This window comes from Salvelinus fontinalis, chromosome 36 (genome assembly GCF_029448725.1).
Source record: "Salvelinus fontinalis isolate EN_2023a chromosome 36, ASM2944872v1, whole genome shotgun sequence".
Taxonomy (NCBI): Eukaryota; Metazoa; Chordata; class Actinopteri; order Salmoniformes; family Salmonidae; genus Salvelinus; species Salvelinus fontinalis.
In genome coordinates this window covers 6,541,907-6,557,083 of record NC_074700.1, presented here as the reverse complement: position 1 = coordinate 6,557,083, position 15,177 = coordinate 6,541,907, and the positions used below count along the sequence as shown (strand labels likewise).

The 15,177-nt window shown below is 42.2% G+C and overlaps 1 protein-coding gene across 1 annotated transcript in view; it reads right to left on the bottom strand.

The window, feature by feature from the left end:
* Positions 1 to 968: 968 nt before the first annotated feature.
* Positions 969 to 15,177, bottom strand: part of LOC129835103 (RAS guanyl-releasing protein 2-like) — an 86,286-nt gene continuing 72,077 nt past the window's right edge. The window contains exons 15-17 of the mRNA XM_055900492.1: positions 12,525 to 12,683; positions 7,394 to 7,456; positions 969 to 4,410 (exon numbers count right to left, since the gene is read on the bottom strand). Coding sequence (XP_055756467.1) covers positions 7,398 to 7,456; positions 12,525 to 12,683 — 218 coding nt within the window. The 3' untranslated portion in view covers positions 969 to 4,410; positions 7,394 to 7,397. The remainder of the gene's footprint in view (positions 4,411 to 7,393; positions 7,457 to 12,524; positions 12,684 to 15,177) is intronic.

Sequence of the window (15,177 nt, the reverse complement as noted above, 5' to 3'; positions counted from 1 at the left end):
TGAACCAGTCTTCTCAAAGAGCTTTGAATTCTTTCACATCAAGGTCGCCAAGAGAAATTGGCTAACAACGAAAGGCTATTTCCTGCAGCCTTCATTACAACGTAATTAGCCGTGGCGCTATTAGATTTCCCTCATTTCAGCCTATTGAGATCAATATCACTCAGGGCCACAGCTAAATGACTGTGATCGGGCTGGGGTTTTATGTAGCTGAGTGGAAAGTAACAATAACGGGCCTAGTCCCAGTCGTTCTGGTAGCCTTCCGTGATTTAGAAAGTAGAAAAAGGGCTTAATTGCTTAAATCTCTCACGATCCCTTTAAGTATCGAAGCTTTGATGGGAAAACAAAACAAAAAGTCTAACTACTGTGCTTGGTTTCTCTTCAGACTTTTTAAACCTTTGTTTTGTCTGACAAAATCACAACAGCAGCACCGTGATGTAATCAGATCCCTATATAACTTACGGTATGCATTTGTAAGAGTTGAGTCGAGGTGTCGAAGCAGGTGTGTGTGTCTAAGGCCAGTCCAACCATCTGTTCAGACAGTCCTTAACAACTCTGCGGATGTAATTACACCCAGCTAAGAAAATAAGTGAAACATCCCCGCTCAATCAATAAAGCCACATACTCTCGCAGATTCAGATAGCGCAAGGCAAAGAGAACTCTCCTCTCATCCCACATGTGAGCGTTTAGAAATATGACATATAATAGCGTTGGAATGGAATTTAAGCCGGGGTAAAGATGAATATAGCCACAAAAGAAATCAATGCTCTATTGGACCAACGTGCAAGAGGAAAACTGAGCATTCAAATAGCTGTTGACTTAGTTTCTTGGGTGATTAGAGAATACATTGAATCTGGCTGTGTAAGAAATCCAATACTGGGCATCTCATCTCGATAATACAATAAGGTAGGAAATATGTGTTGGATCTGAACTTTAGACAAGGATTATGTTTGAGTCTCAACACACACACACACAGAAAGAGACAATACTTTATTGGGTATCAGTGCTGCTAGTCATGTTGTAAATCCTTATTTAAAACATAGTATAGTGATGCATTCGGCATTTAACACTAAGAAAAAGCTGATATCCAAATAATGACTTACATGATATCAGTTTAAAGTATTCATTCACTCACCTACAGTAACAATTGAGAACCCTGTTCACAGACTGACAAGGGCAGGTTGGAAGTTTGGTTTGGTAGAAAGAAGCAGGATATACTATTCAGTATTAATGAAAGCCATTCAGAGGAAGAACTCCATTCAAAAGGTACAAAGCAGCCAACAATGGGGGACTCAAACTCGTATTCCTCAGAGGGTATGAGTCATAATACCCATAAAACCTAGCGGTCAAACAGGTTAAAGGTTCCTATTGTTTTTCCACCATTCAATTTTCCTAAAGGGTATTTTAGAGACACTTAAAATAAGGTATATGTTTCGTGTAGGCTTACCCTGGCGTGACATTTTGATAACCGTGTAAATCTCTCTAGGACAAGGTGACTTTAAAAAAAATATTCACCTGTATTTACCCCCCAAAAATGAAATGCTAATTGCTGCTAATGTGGCTATCCTAAAGCACTACAAATGCCATGAGTATCTGGACAAGACTGGTGAATCAAGGCAAAGGTAAAAATCTCTGGATTAACTATCTAATGTTAGCTAACATTTAGTAATTAATAAATTGGCTACATTTCTTTATATGGACAATTCTGTGAACTGTCTTGTGCGAGTTTTAAATTGACACAATACCTGTTAGCAAAGGTGCCAGCTAGAGATGACGTGCAGGAGCTTGAAGGGATTTGTAGTTTTGCATGATGTCTACTTTGACGCTAATTTGCATTTTCGAATACGAGAGTGAATAGAGCCAAATATATTGTCACCTTGTCCGAGAGATATGTACATGGTTATCAAAACATCACGCCAGGGTAAGCCTACACGAAACCTGGCCCTTATTTGAAGTGTTTCTAAAATCGTTGAAGTGTTTCTAAAATCCCCTTTGGCGGGAAAACTAATGGAACCATTTCTCTGTTGACCGCTAGGTTTTATGGGTATTATGACACCTCCAGTGTGGGGCTCTTATAGACCCCAAACTACTACATTTAGGACACTCGCCTATAGGATTTTATATTGCCATAAAAAATATATATATATGCGTGCTACATAAAAATACACTCAACAGAAAAGACATTTGGCAAGAGTGGATTACCTCGAAGCATATTTGATATCCTAATGCCCAGCAACTCATTTTTATCCACTCTAATGGACATTAGGTTTTGGTCCTGATCTCAGAGGCCATACATGCCACAAGTAAATGTCCAGTTAAAAAAACACATTTAAAAGTTAATATTCTGTTAACTCATATCCAAATAATCTAGTTGACTTGTCCTATACTCGTATGTAGCCAAAGCATAAATTGTACAAAAACACAGTTCAAAAACCCCACCTCAAAATTTGTATCTCAAACAAAACGTTTTTTTAAAAATGCATGCTATTTCCTCAGCGTATGATGTCATACTCCTGCGGAAGATGAGCTGGCCAATCAGCGATCTGTTTATTCATTTTTTTTTTTTACGACCGGTAAACGGCCACACCATTCTTACACAGAAAATCTTATTTTAAACAAACATACCTTAATTACATTTTTTTTTTTAAGGAAACCTATTTTACTCATATTGTAATTAATCATAGGTCATATTTCATATACATCTGGAATCACGGGTCAGTTACTTTATGTCCTGTTCTACCTTTGAGAGGACATAATGGGAGTTTCAATGAGATCACATGTATGAGGGTGTGACCTTTAACCTTCTCTCCTTGGTTAAAAAAAATAAACAATAAGAGCGGGTTCATTAAAGTCCTCTGTAGTGGACATCAAAACTATGCTTTTTACCTACTGTATTGTTCCATATTTACTATCACCCGGTTATATCCACTACAGTGCACATCAAATAATAACAATATTTGTTCAAATTACTTTCTTAGTACAATTTCTCTCTCTCCACAAAACACCTTTTTCCATCCCTTTTTTAAACTGGGTCTCAGGAGGATAAAATACAGGTTTTAACATGTCTCATAAAATAGAGTTCAAATCTCAGGACGATATATAATATTCACTGTTTCAAACTACATTCAAAGTTACAGAGAGGAAATGTACAGCGGCCCATGCACTGAGACAGACCAGCATCATGACCATATACCATACTTTACGCACCACAGTCAAATTACCATAGGACAGTCATTAATATTCAGGTAATAGGAGGGTGGGAAATTCAACTGCATTCAAATAATATTCAAATTCTGGAGTTTTCCACAGTCCATTTGAGTTGTTGATATTGTCGCTGTCGAGATAGATCCAGGTGAGATTCCCAATCCAGGAATGCGGTCAACAGTTAGATTGGGAGCTGAAACAGTTCACCTCGGACATCGAACACATGGTGTTTTAAATTTCTCTCATACAATTCGCTATCAACAAGATGACAAACTACTAAGACAAAAGCAAAGCTTTCTCAGAAAGACGGAAGTCCGGGTGGCATCTAACCTATACATTATTTCTTGGCAATAACAGCACCTCTTGTATTTTGGAGAGACATTTAGGTTAGTAATTTAGAATAATGTACAGCTAAATGCACTGAAAACACAACACCACTGAAACTTGGTGGCAATAACTTTACACCAACCCGATGACATCTCTACCCTGAAAATACAATTATGTGGATGTTTTTTTCCTATATTCAGTGCTTAAAACTATGTAAGAGGTGAAAACATGGGCCCATATCCAGAATCTAAAATGCAGATTTAACATAGAAAGACATTTGCGTCAAAAATAACGTTCACTTGTTTAAAGGGAGTTGAGATACACAGAGGAAGAAGTATTAAGTGCTTGAAGATATGCAGTTGCAGTCTTTGTCCACCATGTGGAAGCATGTCTGTATCCTGTGTTCGGTTCAGTGCAATTTCTTCTCTCTCTCTCTCTGGAAGTCTCACCGGAGGTGTTCAGTCAGTGATGTGAGACACGCTGAACATTGCAGATAGAAATGGAATGAAGAGCTTACACCAGTCCCTCTTCTACACACCAGACAATCTTATCTGCTCTACGTAAAGGATTTCTATCCGAGGCAGTCTGAACGTTGCAAATAGAAATGGAATGAAGAGAGCAGACATGATTGTCTATCAAAGAAGAGGGAATGGTGTCTGCTCTATTCATTACATTTCTGCATGCAATGTTCAGACTCAGAAATCCATTACGTAGAGGAGATATGATTGTCTGTCATATAGAAGAGGGAAACGTGTCTGTTCTAGATCACAGATTGCACCCTTCTGAACAGACTCCAGCACTAAGGCCGCCATAGTAGGGTGTGCTTCTGGCTCACATCTTCTGTTGTTTCCTCCCAGCTGTGTGTTAGAAGTATGCATACTTCTAGGAAAGTAATCAAAAGAGAAGAGTCATTCAATCTGACTACCGGTACTTGAAAACTCCAAATGATTGTTCATTGAAATCTCATTAGGCAACTTAAGTCATTGGCTAGTGGGCTCGACAAAGTGTGACCATTTTAGTAATTACAGAATGGCTGAAGGTACAGTGCATTTGGAAAGTATTCAGACCCCTTCACTTTTTCCACATTTTGTTATTTTACAGCTTTTTTATAGAAGGAATAAAAATCCTCAATCCTACCTCATGAAAAAGCGAAAACAGATGAGATTTTTTTGCAAATGTACTAAAAATAAAAACACCTTACTTAAGTATTCAGACCCTTTGTTATGAGACCTGAAATTGAGCTCAGGTGCATCCTGTTTCCATTGATCATCCTTGAGATGTTTCTACAACTTGGAGGCCACCTGTGGTAAATTCTATTGATTGGACATGATTTGGAAAGACGCACACCTGTCTATATCAGGTCCCACAGTTGACAGTGCATGTCAGAGCAAAAACCAAGCCATGAGGTTGAAGGAATTGTCCGAAGAGCTCCGAGACAGGATTGTGTCGAGGCACAGACCTGGGGAAGGGAACTAAACAATTTCTGCATCATTGAAGGTCCCCAAGAACACAGTGGCCTCCATCATTCTTAAATGGAAGAAGTTTGGAACCACCAAGGCTCTTCTTACAGCCAGCCACCTGGCCAAACTGATCAATCGGGGGAGAAGGGCCTTGGTCAGGCAGGTGACCAAGAACCCGATGGTCACTCTGACAGAGCTCCAGAGTTCCTCTGCGGAGATGGGAGAACCTTCCAGAAGGACAACCATCTCTGCAGAACTCCACCAATCAGGCCTTTATGGTAGAGTGGCCGGACGGAAGCCACTCCTCAGTAAAAAAGGTACATGACATCCCGCTTGGAGTTTGCCAAAAGACACCTAAAGGACTCTCTGCCACTATGAGAAACAAGATCTTCTGGTCTGATGAAACCAAGATTGAACTCTTTGTCCTGAATGCCAAGCGTCACATCTGTAGGAAACCTGGTACGGTGAAGCATGTTGGTGGCAGCATCATGCTGTGGGGATGTTTTTCAGTGATAGGGACTGGGAGACTAGTCAGGATCGAGGGAAAGATGAACAGAGTAAAGTACAACGAGATCCCTGATGAAAACCTGCTCTAGAGCGCTCAGGACCTCAAACTGGGGAGAAGGTTCAACTTTCAACAGGACAATGACCCTAAGCACACAGCCAAGACAACGCAGGAGTGGCTTCGGGACAAGTCTCTGAATGTCCTTGAGTGGCCCAGCCAGAGCCTGGACTTGAACCCAATCTAACATCTCTGGAGAGACCTGAAAATAGCTGTGCAGCGACACTCCCCATCCAACCTGACAGAGCTTGAGTGGATCTGCAGAGAAGAACGGGACAAACTCCCCAAATACAGGTGTGCCAAGCTTGTAGCATCATACCCAAGAAGACTTGAGGCTGTAAACGCTGCCAAAAGGTGCTTCGAAAAAGGACTGAGTAAATTAGATTTTTTATTTTTACCCCATTTTTTCCCCCCCAATTTTCTGCTTTGTGATGTCACCCCAATACCTTGACTTTGTTCTCCTTAAGCCATTTTGCCATAACTTTGGAAGTATGCTTGGGGTCATTGCCCATTTGGAAGACCCATTTGAGACCAAGCTTTAACATCCTGACTGATGTCTTGAGATGTTGCTTCAATATATCCACATAATTTTCCTCCCTTATGATGCCATCTATTTTGTAAAGTGCACCAGTCCCTCCTGCAGCAAAGCAACTCCACAACATGATGCTACCACCCGGTGCTTCACGGTTGGGATGTTGTTCTTCGGCTGCAAGCCTCCCCCCTTTTCCTCCAAACATAACAATGGTCATTATGGCCAAACAGTTGTAATTTTGTTTCATCAGACCAGAGGACATTTCTCCAAAAAGTACAATCTTTGTCCCCATGTCCAGTTGCAAACCGTAGTCTGGCTTTTTTATGGTGGATTTGGAGCAGTGGCTTCTTCCTTGCTTAGCAGCCTTTCAGGTTATGTCGATATAAGACTCGTTTTTACTGTGGATATAGATACTTTTGTACCTGTTTCCTCCAGCCTCTTCACAAGGTCCTTTGCTGTTGTTCTGGGATTGATTTGCACTTTTCGCACCAAAGTACGTTCATCTCTAGGAGACTGAACACATCTTCTTATGAGGGCTGCGTGGTCCCATGGTGTTAATACTTGCGTTCTATTGTTTGTACAGATGAACGTGGTACCTTCAGGTGTTTTGAAATTGCTCCCAAGGACTAACCAGAGGTGTGGAGGTCTACAATTTTTTGTCTGAGGTCTTGGCTGATCTATTTAGATTTTCCCCTGATGTCAAGCAAAGAGGCACTGAGTTTAACGGTAGGCCTGGAAATACATCCACAGGGATTCCACCAATTTACTCAAATAATGTAAATTAGCCTATCAGAAGCTTCTATAGCCATGACATCATTTTCTGGAATTTTCCAAGCTGTTTAAAGGCACAGTCAACTTAGTGTATGTAAACTTCTGACCCACTGGAATTGTGATACAGTGCATTATAAGTGAAATCATTTGTCTGTAAACAATTTGTTGGAAAAATTACTTGTGTCATGCACTAAGTAAAAGTTCTAACTGACTTGTCAAAACTATAGTTTGTTCCCAAGAAATTTGTGGAGTGGTTGAAAAACACTTAGGTTATTGTCATTAAAACTTGTATGTAAACTTACGACTTATATATATATATATTAAAAAACATTTGCTAAAATGTTTAAACCCATTATGGGGTGTGTAGATTTAGGGGGGAAAACAATTTAATCGATTTTAGAATAAGGCTGTAACGTAACAAAATGTGGAAAAAGTGAAGGGGTCTGAATACTTTCCGAATGCACCGCATACATCACATTGCCAGGCCAGGCGTATTGGGGTAAGTTAGGGTTAGGGAAGAGGAAACAATTTCCTTCTCACCTGGTTATAGATGGATATCAAACATTCCTTCCTCCACAGCCTCTTGGTCTTCCTCTACAATCACTGAGTGAGAAGGAGGGAGAAAAATATGAATAATGCAGGCAGGCCAATATCCAATACTAATTAATACCCCAAAACAAGCCATCAAATTCTATAACCACCTAAAAACAAGAGACCTCCCACTCCTACCACTACAAAGCCCTGAAATGCCAAGAGATGAAAATAGACAAAGTCCCCTAATCCAGCTAGTCCTGAGGCTAAGTTCATTAAACACTACCAACCCAACAAAGCCTCAGGACAGCACTCAGAAAATCTGGTCCAACCAAATTATAACCAAACTAAAATAAAATGATATTACCTATTGGGAAAACATGAACAACTCTTAAAGTAAACTTGAATGCTATTTGGCTCTAAAACGGACAGACCACGGTGGCAGAAAACTGAGAAAGAAATGGACAATGTACAGACTCGGCGAGCATAGCCTTGCTATTGAGAGAGGCTACCATAGGCAGAGGAAGAGCGCGAGAGAGGAAGAGGGCGAGGAAGAGAGCGAGCGAGAAAGAGCGAGCCAGCGAGAGAGGAAGAGCGAGAAGAGAGCGAGCGAGCAAGAGCGAGCCAGCGAGAGAGGAAGAGCGAGAAGAGAGCGAGCGAGAAAGAGCGAGAAGAGAGCGAGCGAGAAAGAGCGGGAGAGGAAGAGCGAGCGAGCGAGAGAGAAAGAGCAAGAAAGAGAGAGAGGAAGAGCGAAAAATGACGAGCGAAAGAGAGAGGGCGAGAGAGGAAAAGCAAGAAAGAGGAAGAGAGCAAGACAGTGAGGAAGAGCGAGTGAGAAAGAGGAAGAGCGAGAGAGGGCGAGAGAGGAAGAGCGAGAAAGAGGAAAAGAGCGAGAGGAAGAAAGAGCGAGAGAAAGAAAAGAGCGAGAAAGAAAGAGAGAGGAAGAGAGCAAGGAAGAGCGAGGAAGAGCGAAAGGGAGAGAGCAAGAGTGTCAGTGGCCATGGTTACCTGCTATATAGTCTCTTCCACCCATTAATAGCACTGCATTCTCCATTAGACAAGGGCATTGCTGAACAGCATACAACAACAACAAAAATATCCTTCTATAACACAGTGGTATACAGAGGGAAACAACCATTCCCAGAGGTTTAATTGTGCCTGGATGTTTGATTCATCTGCTCGTCACACGTTGCAGTGATTTTTGCACAACTATTTGTGGAGACAGAACACAGTGCAACGCGAGACACAGAACGCATTGAAAAGGCAGCACGGCAGAATGACAAAGGAATCAAACAAAACTACCCAGTCATTTGAACTACATGCTAATGGTCAACACGATCTCACACTGAATTTGTGCAAATATATACAAAAAGCATTTCAGTAGATTTCCTGCGTTTTTTTGTGTGTCTTAATTTGTGTAAAAAAATACACTTCTGTGACTTAATTCACAGGGAAATACTTTTGGAGGCAAACTTCAGAACAATCTTTTGAAAGTTAGAGCAATACATGATGGGCAATGTCAGCAGCAATAAGACAGTCTGACATATACAGTGCAGTATTCAGATCACTTGACTTTTCCACATTGGAAAATGGATTAAATTGCTTTTATTCTTCATCAATCTACACACAATACCCCATATTGACAAAGCAAAAACAGGTTTAGAAATGTTTGCAAATGTATTAGAAATACAAAACTGAAATATCACATTTACATAAGTATTCAGACCCTTTACTCAGTACTTTGTTGAAGCACCTTTGGCAGCGATTACAGCCTCAAGTCTTCTTAGGTATGACGCTACAAGCTTGCCACACCTGTATTTGGGGAGTTTCTCCCATTCTTCTCTGCAGATCCTCTCAAGCTCTGCAAGGTTGGATGGAGAGCGTCGCTGCACAGCTATTTTCAGGTCTCTCCAGAGATGTTCGATCAGATTAAAGGCCGGGCTCTGGCTGGGTCCTCCAAGGACAATCAGAGACTTGTCCCGAAGCTACTCCTGCGTCGTCTTGGCTGTGTGCTTAAGGTTGTTGTCCTGTTGGAAGGTTCACTTTCACCCCTGTCTGAGGTCCTGAGCGCTTTGGAGTAGGTTTTCATCAGAGAGATCCTTGAACTCTACTCCGTTCATCTTTCTCTCGATCCTGCCGCTGTATAACACCCCCACAGCATGATGCTGTCACCACCATGCTTCACCGTAGGGATGGTGCCAGGTTTCCTCCAGACGTGATGCTTGGATTTCAGGCCAAAGAGTTCAATCTTGGTTTCATCAGACAAGAGAATCTTGTTTCTTATGGTAGGAGACCTTTAGGTGCCTTTTGGCAATCTCCAGCGGGCTGTCATGTGCCTTTTACTGAGGATTGGCTTCTGTCGGGCCACTCTACCATGGAGGCCTGATTGGTGGAGTGCTGCAAGGATGGTTGTCATTCTGGAAGGTTCTCCCATCTCCACAGAGGAACTCTGAAGCTCTGTCAGAGTGACCATCAGGTTCATGGTCACCTCCCTGACCAAGGCCCTTCTCCCCCGGTTGCTCAGGAAGAGTCTTGGTCGTTCCAAACTTTTTCCATTTAAGAATGGTGGAGGCCACTGTCTTCTTGGGGACCTTCAATGCTGCAGAAATGTTTTGGTACCCTTCCCCAGATCTGTGCCTCGACACAATCCTGTCTCTGAGCTTAACGGACAATTCCTTCGACCACATGGCTTGGTTTTTAGTCTGACATGCACTGTCAACTGTGGGACCTTAAATAGACAGGTGACTGCCTTTCCAAATCATGTCCAATCAATTGAATTTACCACAGGTGGACTCCAATCAATATGCATCTGAGCTCAATTTTGAGTCTCATAGCAAAGGGTCTGAATACTTAAGTAAATAAGGTATCTGTTTTTAATTTTTAATAAATAAAACCTGTTTTCACTTTGTCATTATTGGGTATTGTGTGTAGGTTGAGGGACATTTTTTATTTAATCCAGTGTAGAATAAGGCTGTAACGTAACAAAATGTGGAAAAGGGGTCTGAAGTCAAGGGGTCTGAAAACTTTCAGAATGCACTGTAACCACTGACTTGAGTTCAGTCTCGCCAATGAGAACCAAGAGGGGCCTTGCTTCGTCTTTCATGACTGGGAAAGACCTCGATTCTAGGCCATCGAAAATCCAACATCCATCTCATTAGATAACAGGATGGATCAACAGTGATTCATATTACTGGTAAGTTAACTTATGTAATTGAGACAGTCACATAGGACTTTCTTCTGAATAACTGGTCAGAGCACAGCACTTTCCATTCAGCTTCAGGCAACTTTGATGTAAGGCTTGATCACATCTGTAGTGACCACTTCTATCCGTCACGCGTATTGTTGCTTATCTATTGTTCACTAGATACATCAATGTAATTACGCCCAACACAATGTTGAAAAACAGAATGCCTCCCACCACTAGATCACATAACTAGACGGGAGCTGGACGTGATCCCAACACTGCTACCAATGTAGCGTGCACTTTCTTCTGCTACAACAGGGACTCTAACCAGGGCTCGTAAGTGGCAAAATGAGCTCTAACGGCCGTTGCCATCAAAGCCTAGTATTCGTCTGGGCAGATGCAGTAGGCCTACGATGCTGGCATATGCCTCGTTACAATAGCCTAAGTATATAACATGATTGACACGCCCGTAATAATCATCATGAAACGGCCTTGGAAGTGCCATAAGTGTAAGCCAACATAATTAATTATTTTACATGAACCTGTTTAACTGCATTGATATGGCTTAACTGATCATAGTCCAGACTCGTTATGGTTGCAAATCCCATGCAGGTGCACCAGGAAAATTTAAACAAAAAACGTTTTTTTTTTTTTTGTTTCCCCACATTTATTGATAAATTATTTTTCCATCATGAAAATGTAACCCCATTCCCCAATCAGTTTCCTTCATCGATACCACAAAAATACAGCTTTTTACTCCAATCTGGCAACCGTCATAAAATCAGACATAATACTTTGGGATGCTGGTGCTAAGTGAAAACAAGCACAGAAAACAGCATTGGCATTAATAAAAAAATAAACGTCAGGCTACTATTATATCATAAATATTTCGGGGACAACCTGGTTGATTAACAATATTGGGTTGTTAACGTTTGTTTTCATATAAATAAATGTGGGACACAAAAAAAATGTCACCATTGCCCAAAATGCATTGCTCCAATAACTGTAAAAAAATGCACAGAAAAAATATTTTCCTATGAATTAAGTAGCACAAACGTATATTTTCACACGAATTGGGCCACAGTCTCAACGTCAACAGTGAAGAGGCGACTCCAGGATGCTGGCCTTCAAGGCAGAGTTGCAAAGAAGAAGCCATATCTCAGACTGGCCAATAAAAATAAAAGATTAAGATGGGAAAAAGAACAACGACACTGAAACAGAGGAACTCTGCCTTGAAGACCAGCATCCCAGCACACTTAACCAGCATTGCTACCACAGCATTCTGCAGTGATACGCCATCCCATCTGGTTTGCGCTTAGTGGCACTATCAACTGTTTTTCAACAGGACAATGACCTAACACACCTCCAGGCTGTGAGGGCTATTTGACCAAGAAGGAGAGTGATGGAGTGCTGCATCAGATGACCTGGCCTCCACAATCACCCAATTGAGATGGTTTGGGATGAGTTGGACCGCAGAGTGAAGGAAAAGCAGCCAACAAGTGTTCAGCATATGTGACAAATCCTTCAAGACTGTTGGAAAAGCATTCCAGGTGAAGCTGGTTGAGAGAATGCCAAGATTGTGCAAAGCTGTTATCAAGGCAAAGAGTGGCTACTTTGAATGATATAAAATATATTTTGATTTGTTTCATATTTTTGGGGTTACTACATAATTGTACTGTATATCTCACACAATGCTACTGCTCGACAATTATTATTTTTTTTTATCTCCATTGACCAGCAGCCTATCAATCAAACAATTAATCAGTCGACTAATCGGGGTCAGCCCTAAAACATACTGTACCATTCCATCTCATAACCTTCTGTAAAGACTACCTGGCTGAAGTATGATGCTACTGGTTCTTGAGTGACCCCAAATCTGAAGAATCCTGGTGAGATGCGGACATAGTATTAGTAGAACCAGATTGGAGGTTGAAGGGGGGGGGCGGGGTCTCTCACCTGTGTTCTGTAGGCTGGGTGGGCTGTTGGCCGGAGGGGGGAAGCTGTAGGAGCGTGCCTGAAGGGAGGGGGCGTGCTCGTGGCTAATGCTCTTGGTCCGTTTACGACACTCCACCGCCAGACGACCTTGACACGCCTTGTGACAGTTAATTCCACAAGCTGTCCGAGGGAGGGAGACAAAGCGAGAAAGAGATGGGGAGAGAGGAAGATAAGGAACGAGGGAAGAATGCCGGTTTAGACGGGAAGGGCGAGAGAGTTGGAGGGAACGAGTGCGAGGTAAAGGAGGGTCGAGAGATCAGGGATGGGGAGGAGAGAGAGGCAAAGTCTAAGAGAGACGGAGGGGTGCAAAAATAAACATTGGGGCAAAGGGAAGATCGAGTGGTGAGAGATAGGTGCTCATACGCACAGTACAGATGCACGCACACACACACACACACACACACACACACTGCCATGCAGACAGACCCTGACAACAGCTCCGACAATGAAGGACACTCATGGAGTAGGTAGAAAAGAGGGAGCAGGGATGTCCAGGGTGGCAGAGAAAGAGATTCAGAGTATCACACACACACTCTCCCATTTGTGACCTCACTCGCTCATTGATTTCTAAACACCTCTCACTCTCGGTAAAACGTCCACATCAGCATCATCAAGGTTAGATTCAATAAATGTCTACAACACCCAGACGGATTCAGACTAACCACACACACGTGCAAGAGAGCCAGACACTCAGCACTTCTGTTCTACGCCATCTGCGACAAGCCAATTCATTTCAATTATCCGCCGCCATCATCTCTCCCACTCGGCGACTGGGGGCTAACAATGGTAATGGAAATGAATGGCTGGGACCTCTCATTGACTTCCACACATCTCATTAAAGGCACTCAGCAGAGTAGAGCAGACACGCTGAAGCTGCATCGCAAACTGTACCCTATTCCCTACGTAGAGCGCACCACTTTTGACCAGGGCCCATAGGTCTCGGGTCAAAAGTAGTGCACCACATAGGGAATAGGGTTCCATTTGGGATGCGGCTGAGAGACAGACACAGTCTACTGAGTACAGAGCGTAGTACAGACAGAGTTCAGGTGTATGCTAATGTGGGTTGGCGCTAGCGGAAGTCTGCCATGTGACTTGTGCATGTATGTTTCTACAATGTGTCGACCCTTGAGACAGCTTCTACAAACAGTGGTGCGACGGAGACGCAAAAATGTTTATTTTATGATCCTGTGTGCTGTGTTTACGTGTTTTAAAGGGAGCCCTGTAAGGGGGTAATGTACAGTGGCAAGAAAAAGGATGTGAACCCTTTGGAATTACCTGGATTTCTGCATAAATTAGTCATCAAATTTGATCTGATCTTCATCTAAGTCACAACAATAGACAAACATAGTGTGCTTAAATTAATAACACACACATTACTGTATTTGTCTGGTCTATATTGAATACATCATTTAAACATTCACAGTGTAGGTTGGAAAAAGTATGTGAACCCCTAGGCTAATGACTTCTCCAAAAGATAATTGGAGTCAGCTAACCTGGAATCCAGTCAATGAGACACGATTGGAAATGTTGGTTAGAGCTGCCTTGCCCTAATAAAAACACTCACAAAATGTAAGTTTGCTATTCACAGGAAGCATTGCCTCAAATAAAAAGAGATCTCAGAAGACCTAAGATTAAGAATTGTTGACTTGCATAAAGCTGAAAGGGTTACAAAAGTATCTCTGAAAGCCTTGATGTTCATCAGTCCATGGTAAGACAAATTGTCTATAAATGGAGAAAGTTCAGCACTGTTGCTACTCTCCCTGGGAGTGGCCGTCTTGCAGAGATGACTGCAAGAGCACAGCGCAGAACGCTCAATGAGGTGAAGAAGAATCCTAGTGTCAGCTAAAGAATTACAGAAATCATCTGGAACATGCTAACATCTCTGTTGAGGAGTCTATGATACGTAAAACACTAAACAAGAATGGTGTTCATGGGAGGACACCACGGAAGAAGTCACTGCTGTCCTAAAAAAAACATTGCTGCACGTCTGAAGTTCGCAAAAGTGCATCTGGATGTTCCACAGCACTACTGGCAAAATATTCTATAGACAGATGAAACTACAGTTGAGTTGTTTGGAAGGAACACACAACACTATGTGTGGAGGAAAAAAAGGCACAGCACACCAACATCAAAACCTCATCCCAACTGTAAAGTATGGTGGAGGGAGCATCATGGTTTGGGGCTGCTTTACTGCCTCAGGGCCTGAACAGCTTGCTATCATCAACGGAAAAATGAATTCCCAAGTTTACCAAGACATTTTGCAGGAGAATGTTAGGCTATCTGTCCACCAATTGAAGCTCAGAAGTTGGGTGATGCAACAGGACAACGACCCAAAACACAGAAGTAAATCAACATCAGAATGGCTTCAACAGAAGAAAATACACCTTCTGGAGTGGTCCAGTCAGAGTCCTGACCTCAACCCGATTGAGATGCTGTGGCATGACCTCAAGAGAGCAGTTCACACCAGACATCCCAAGAATATTGCTGAACTGAAACAGTTTTGTAAAGAGGAATGGTCCAAAATTCCTCCTGACCGTTGTGCAGGTCTGATCCTCAACTACAGAAAACCTTTGGTTGAGGTTATTGCTTCCAAAGGAGGGTCAACCAGTTATTA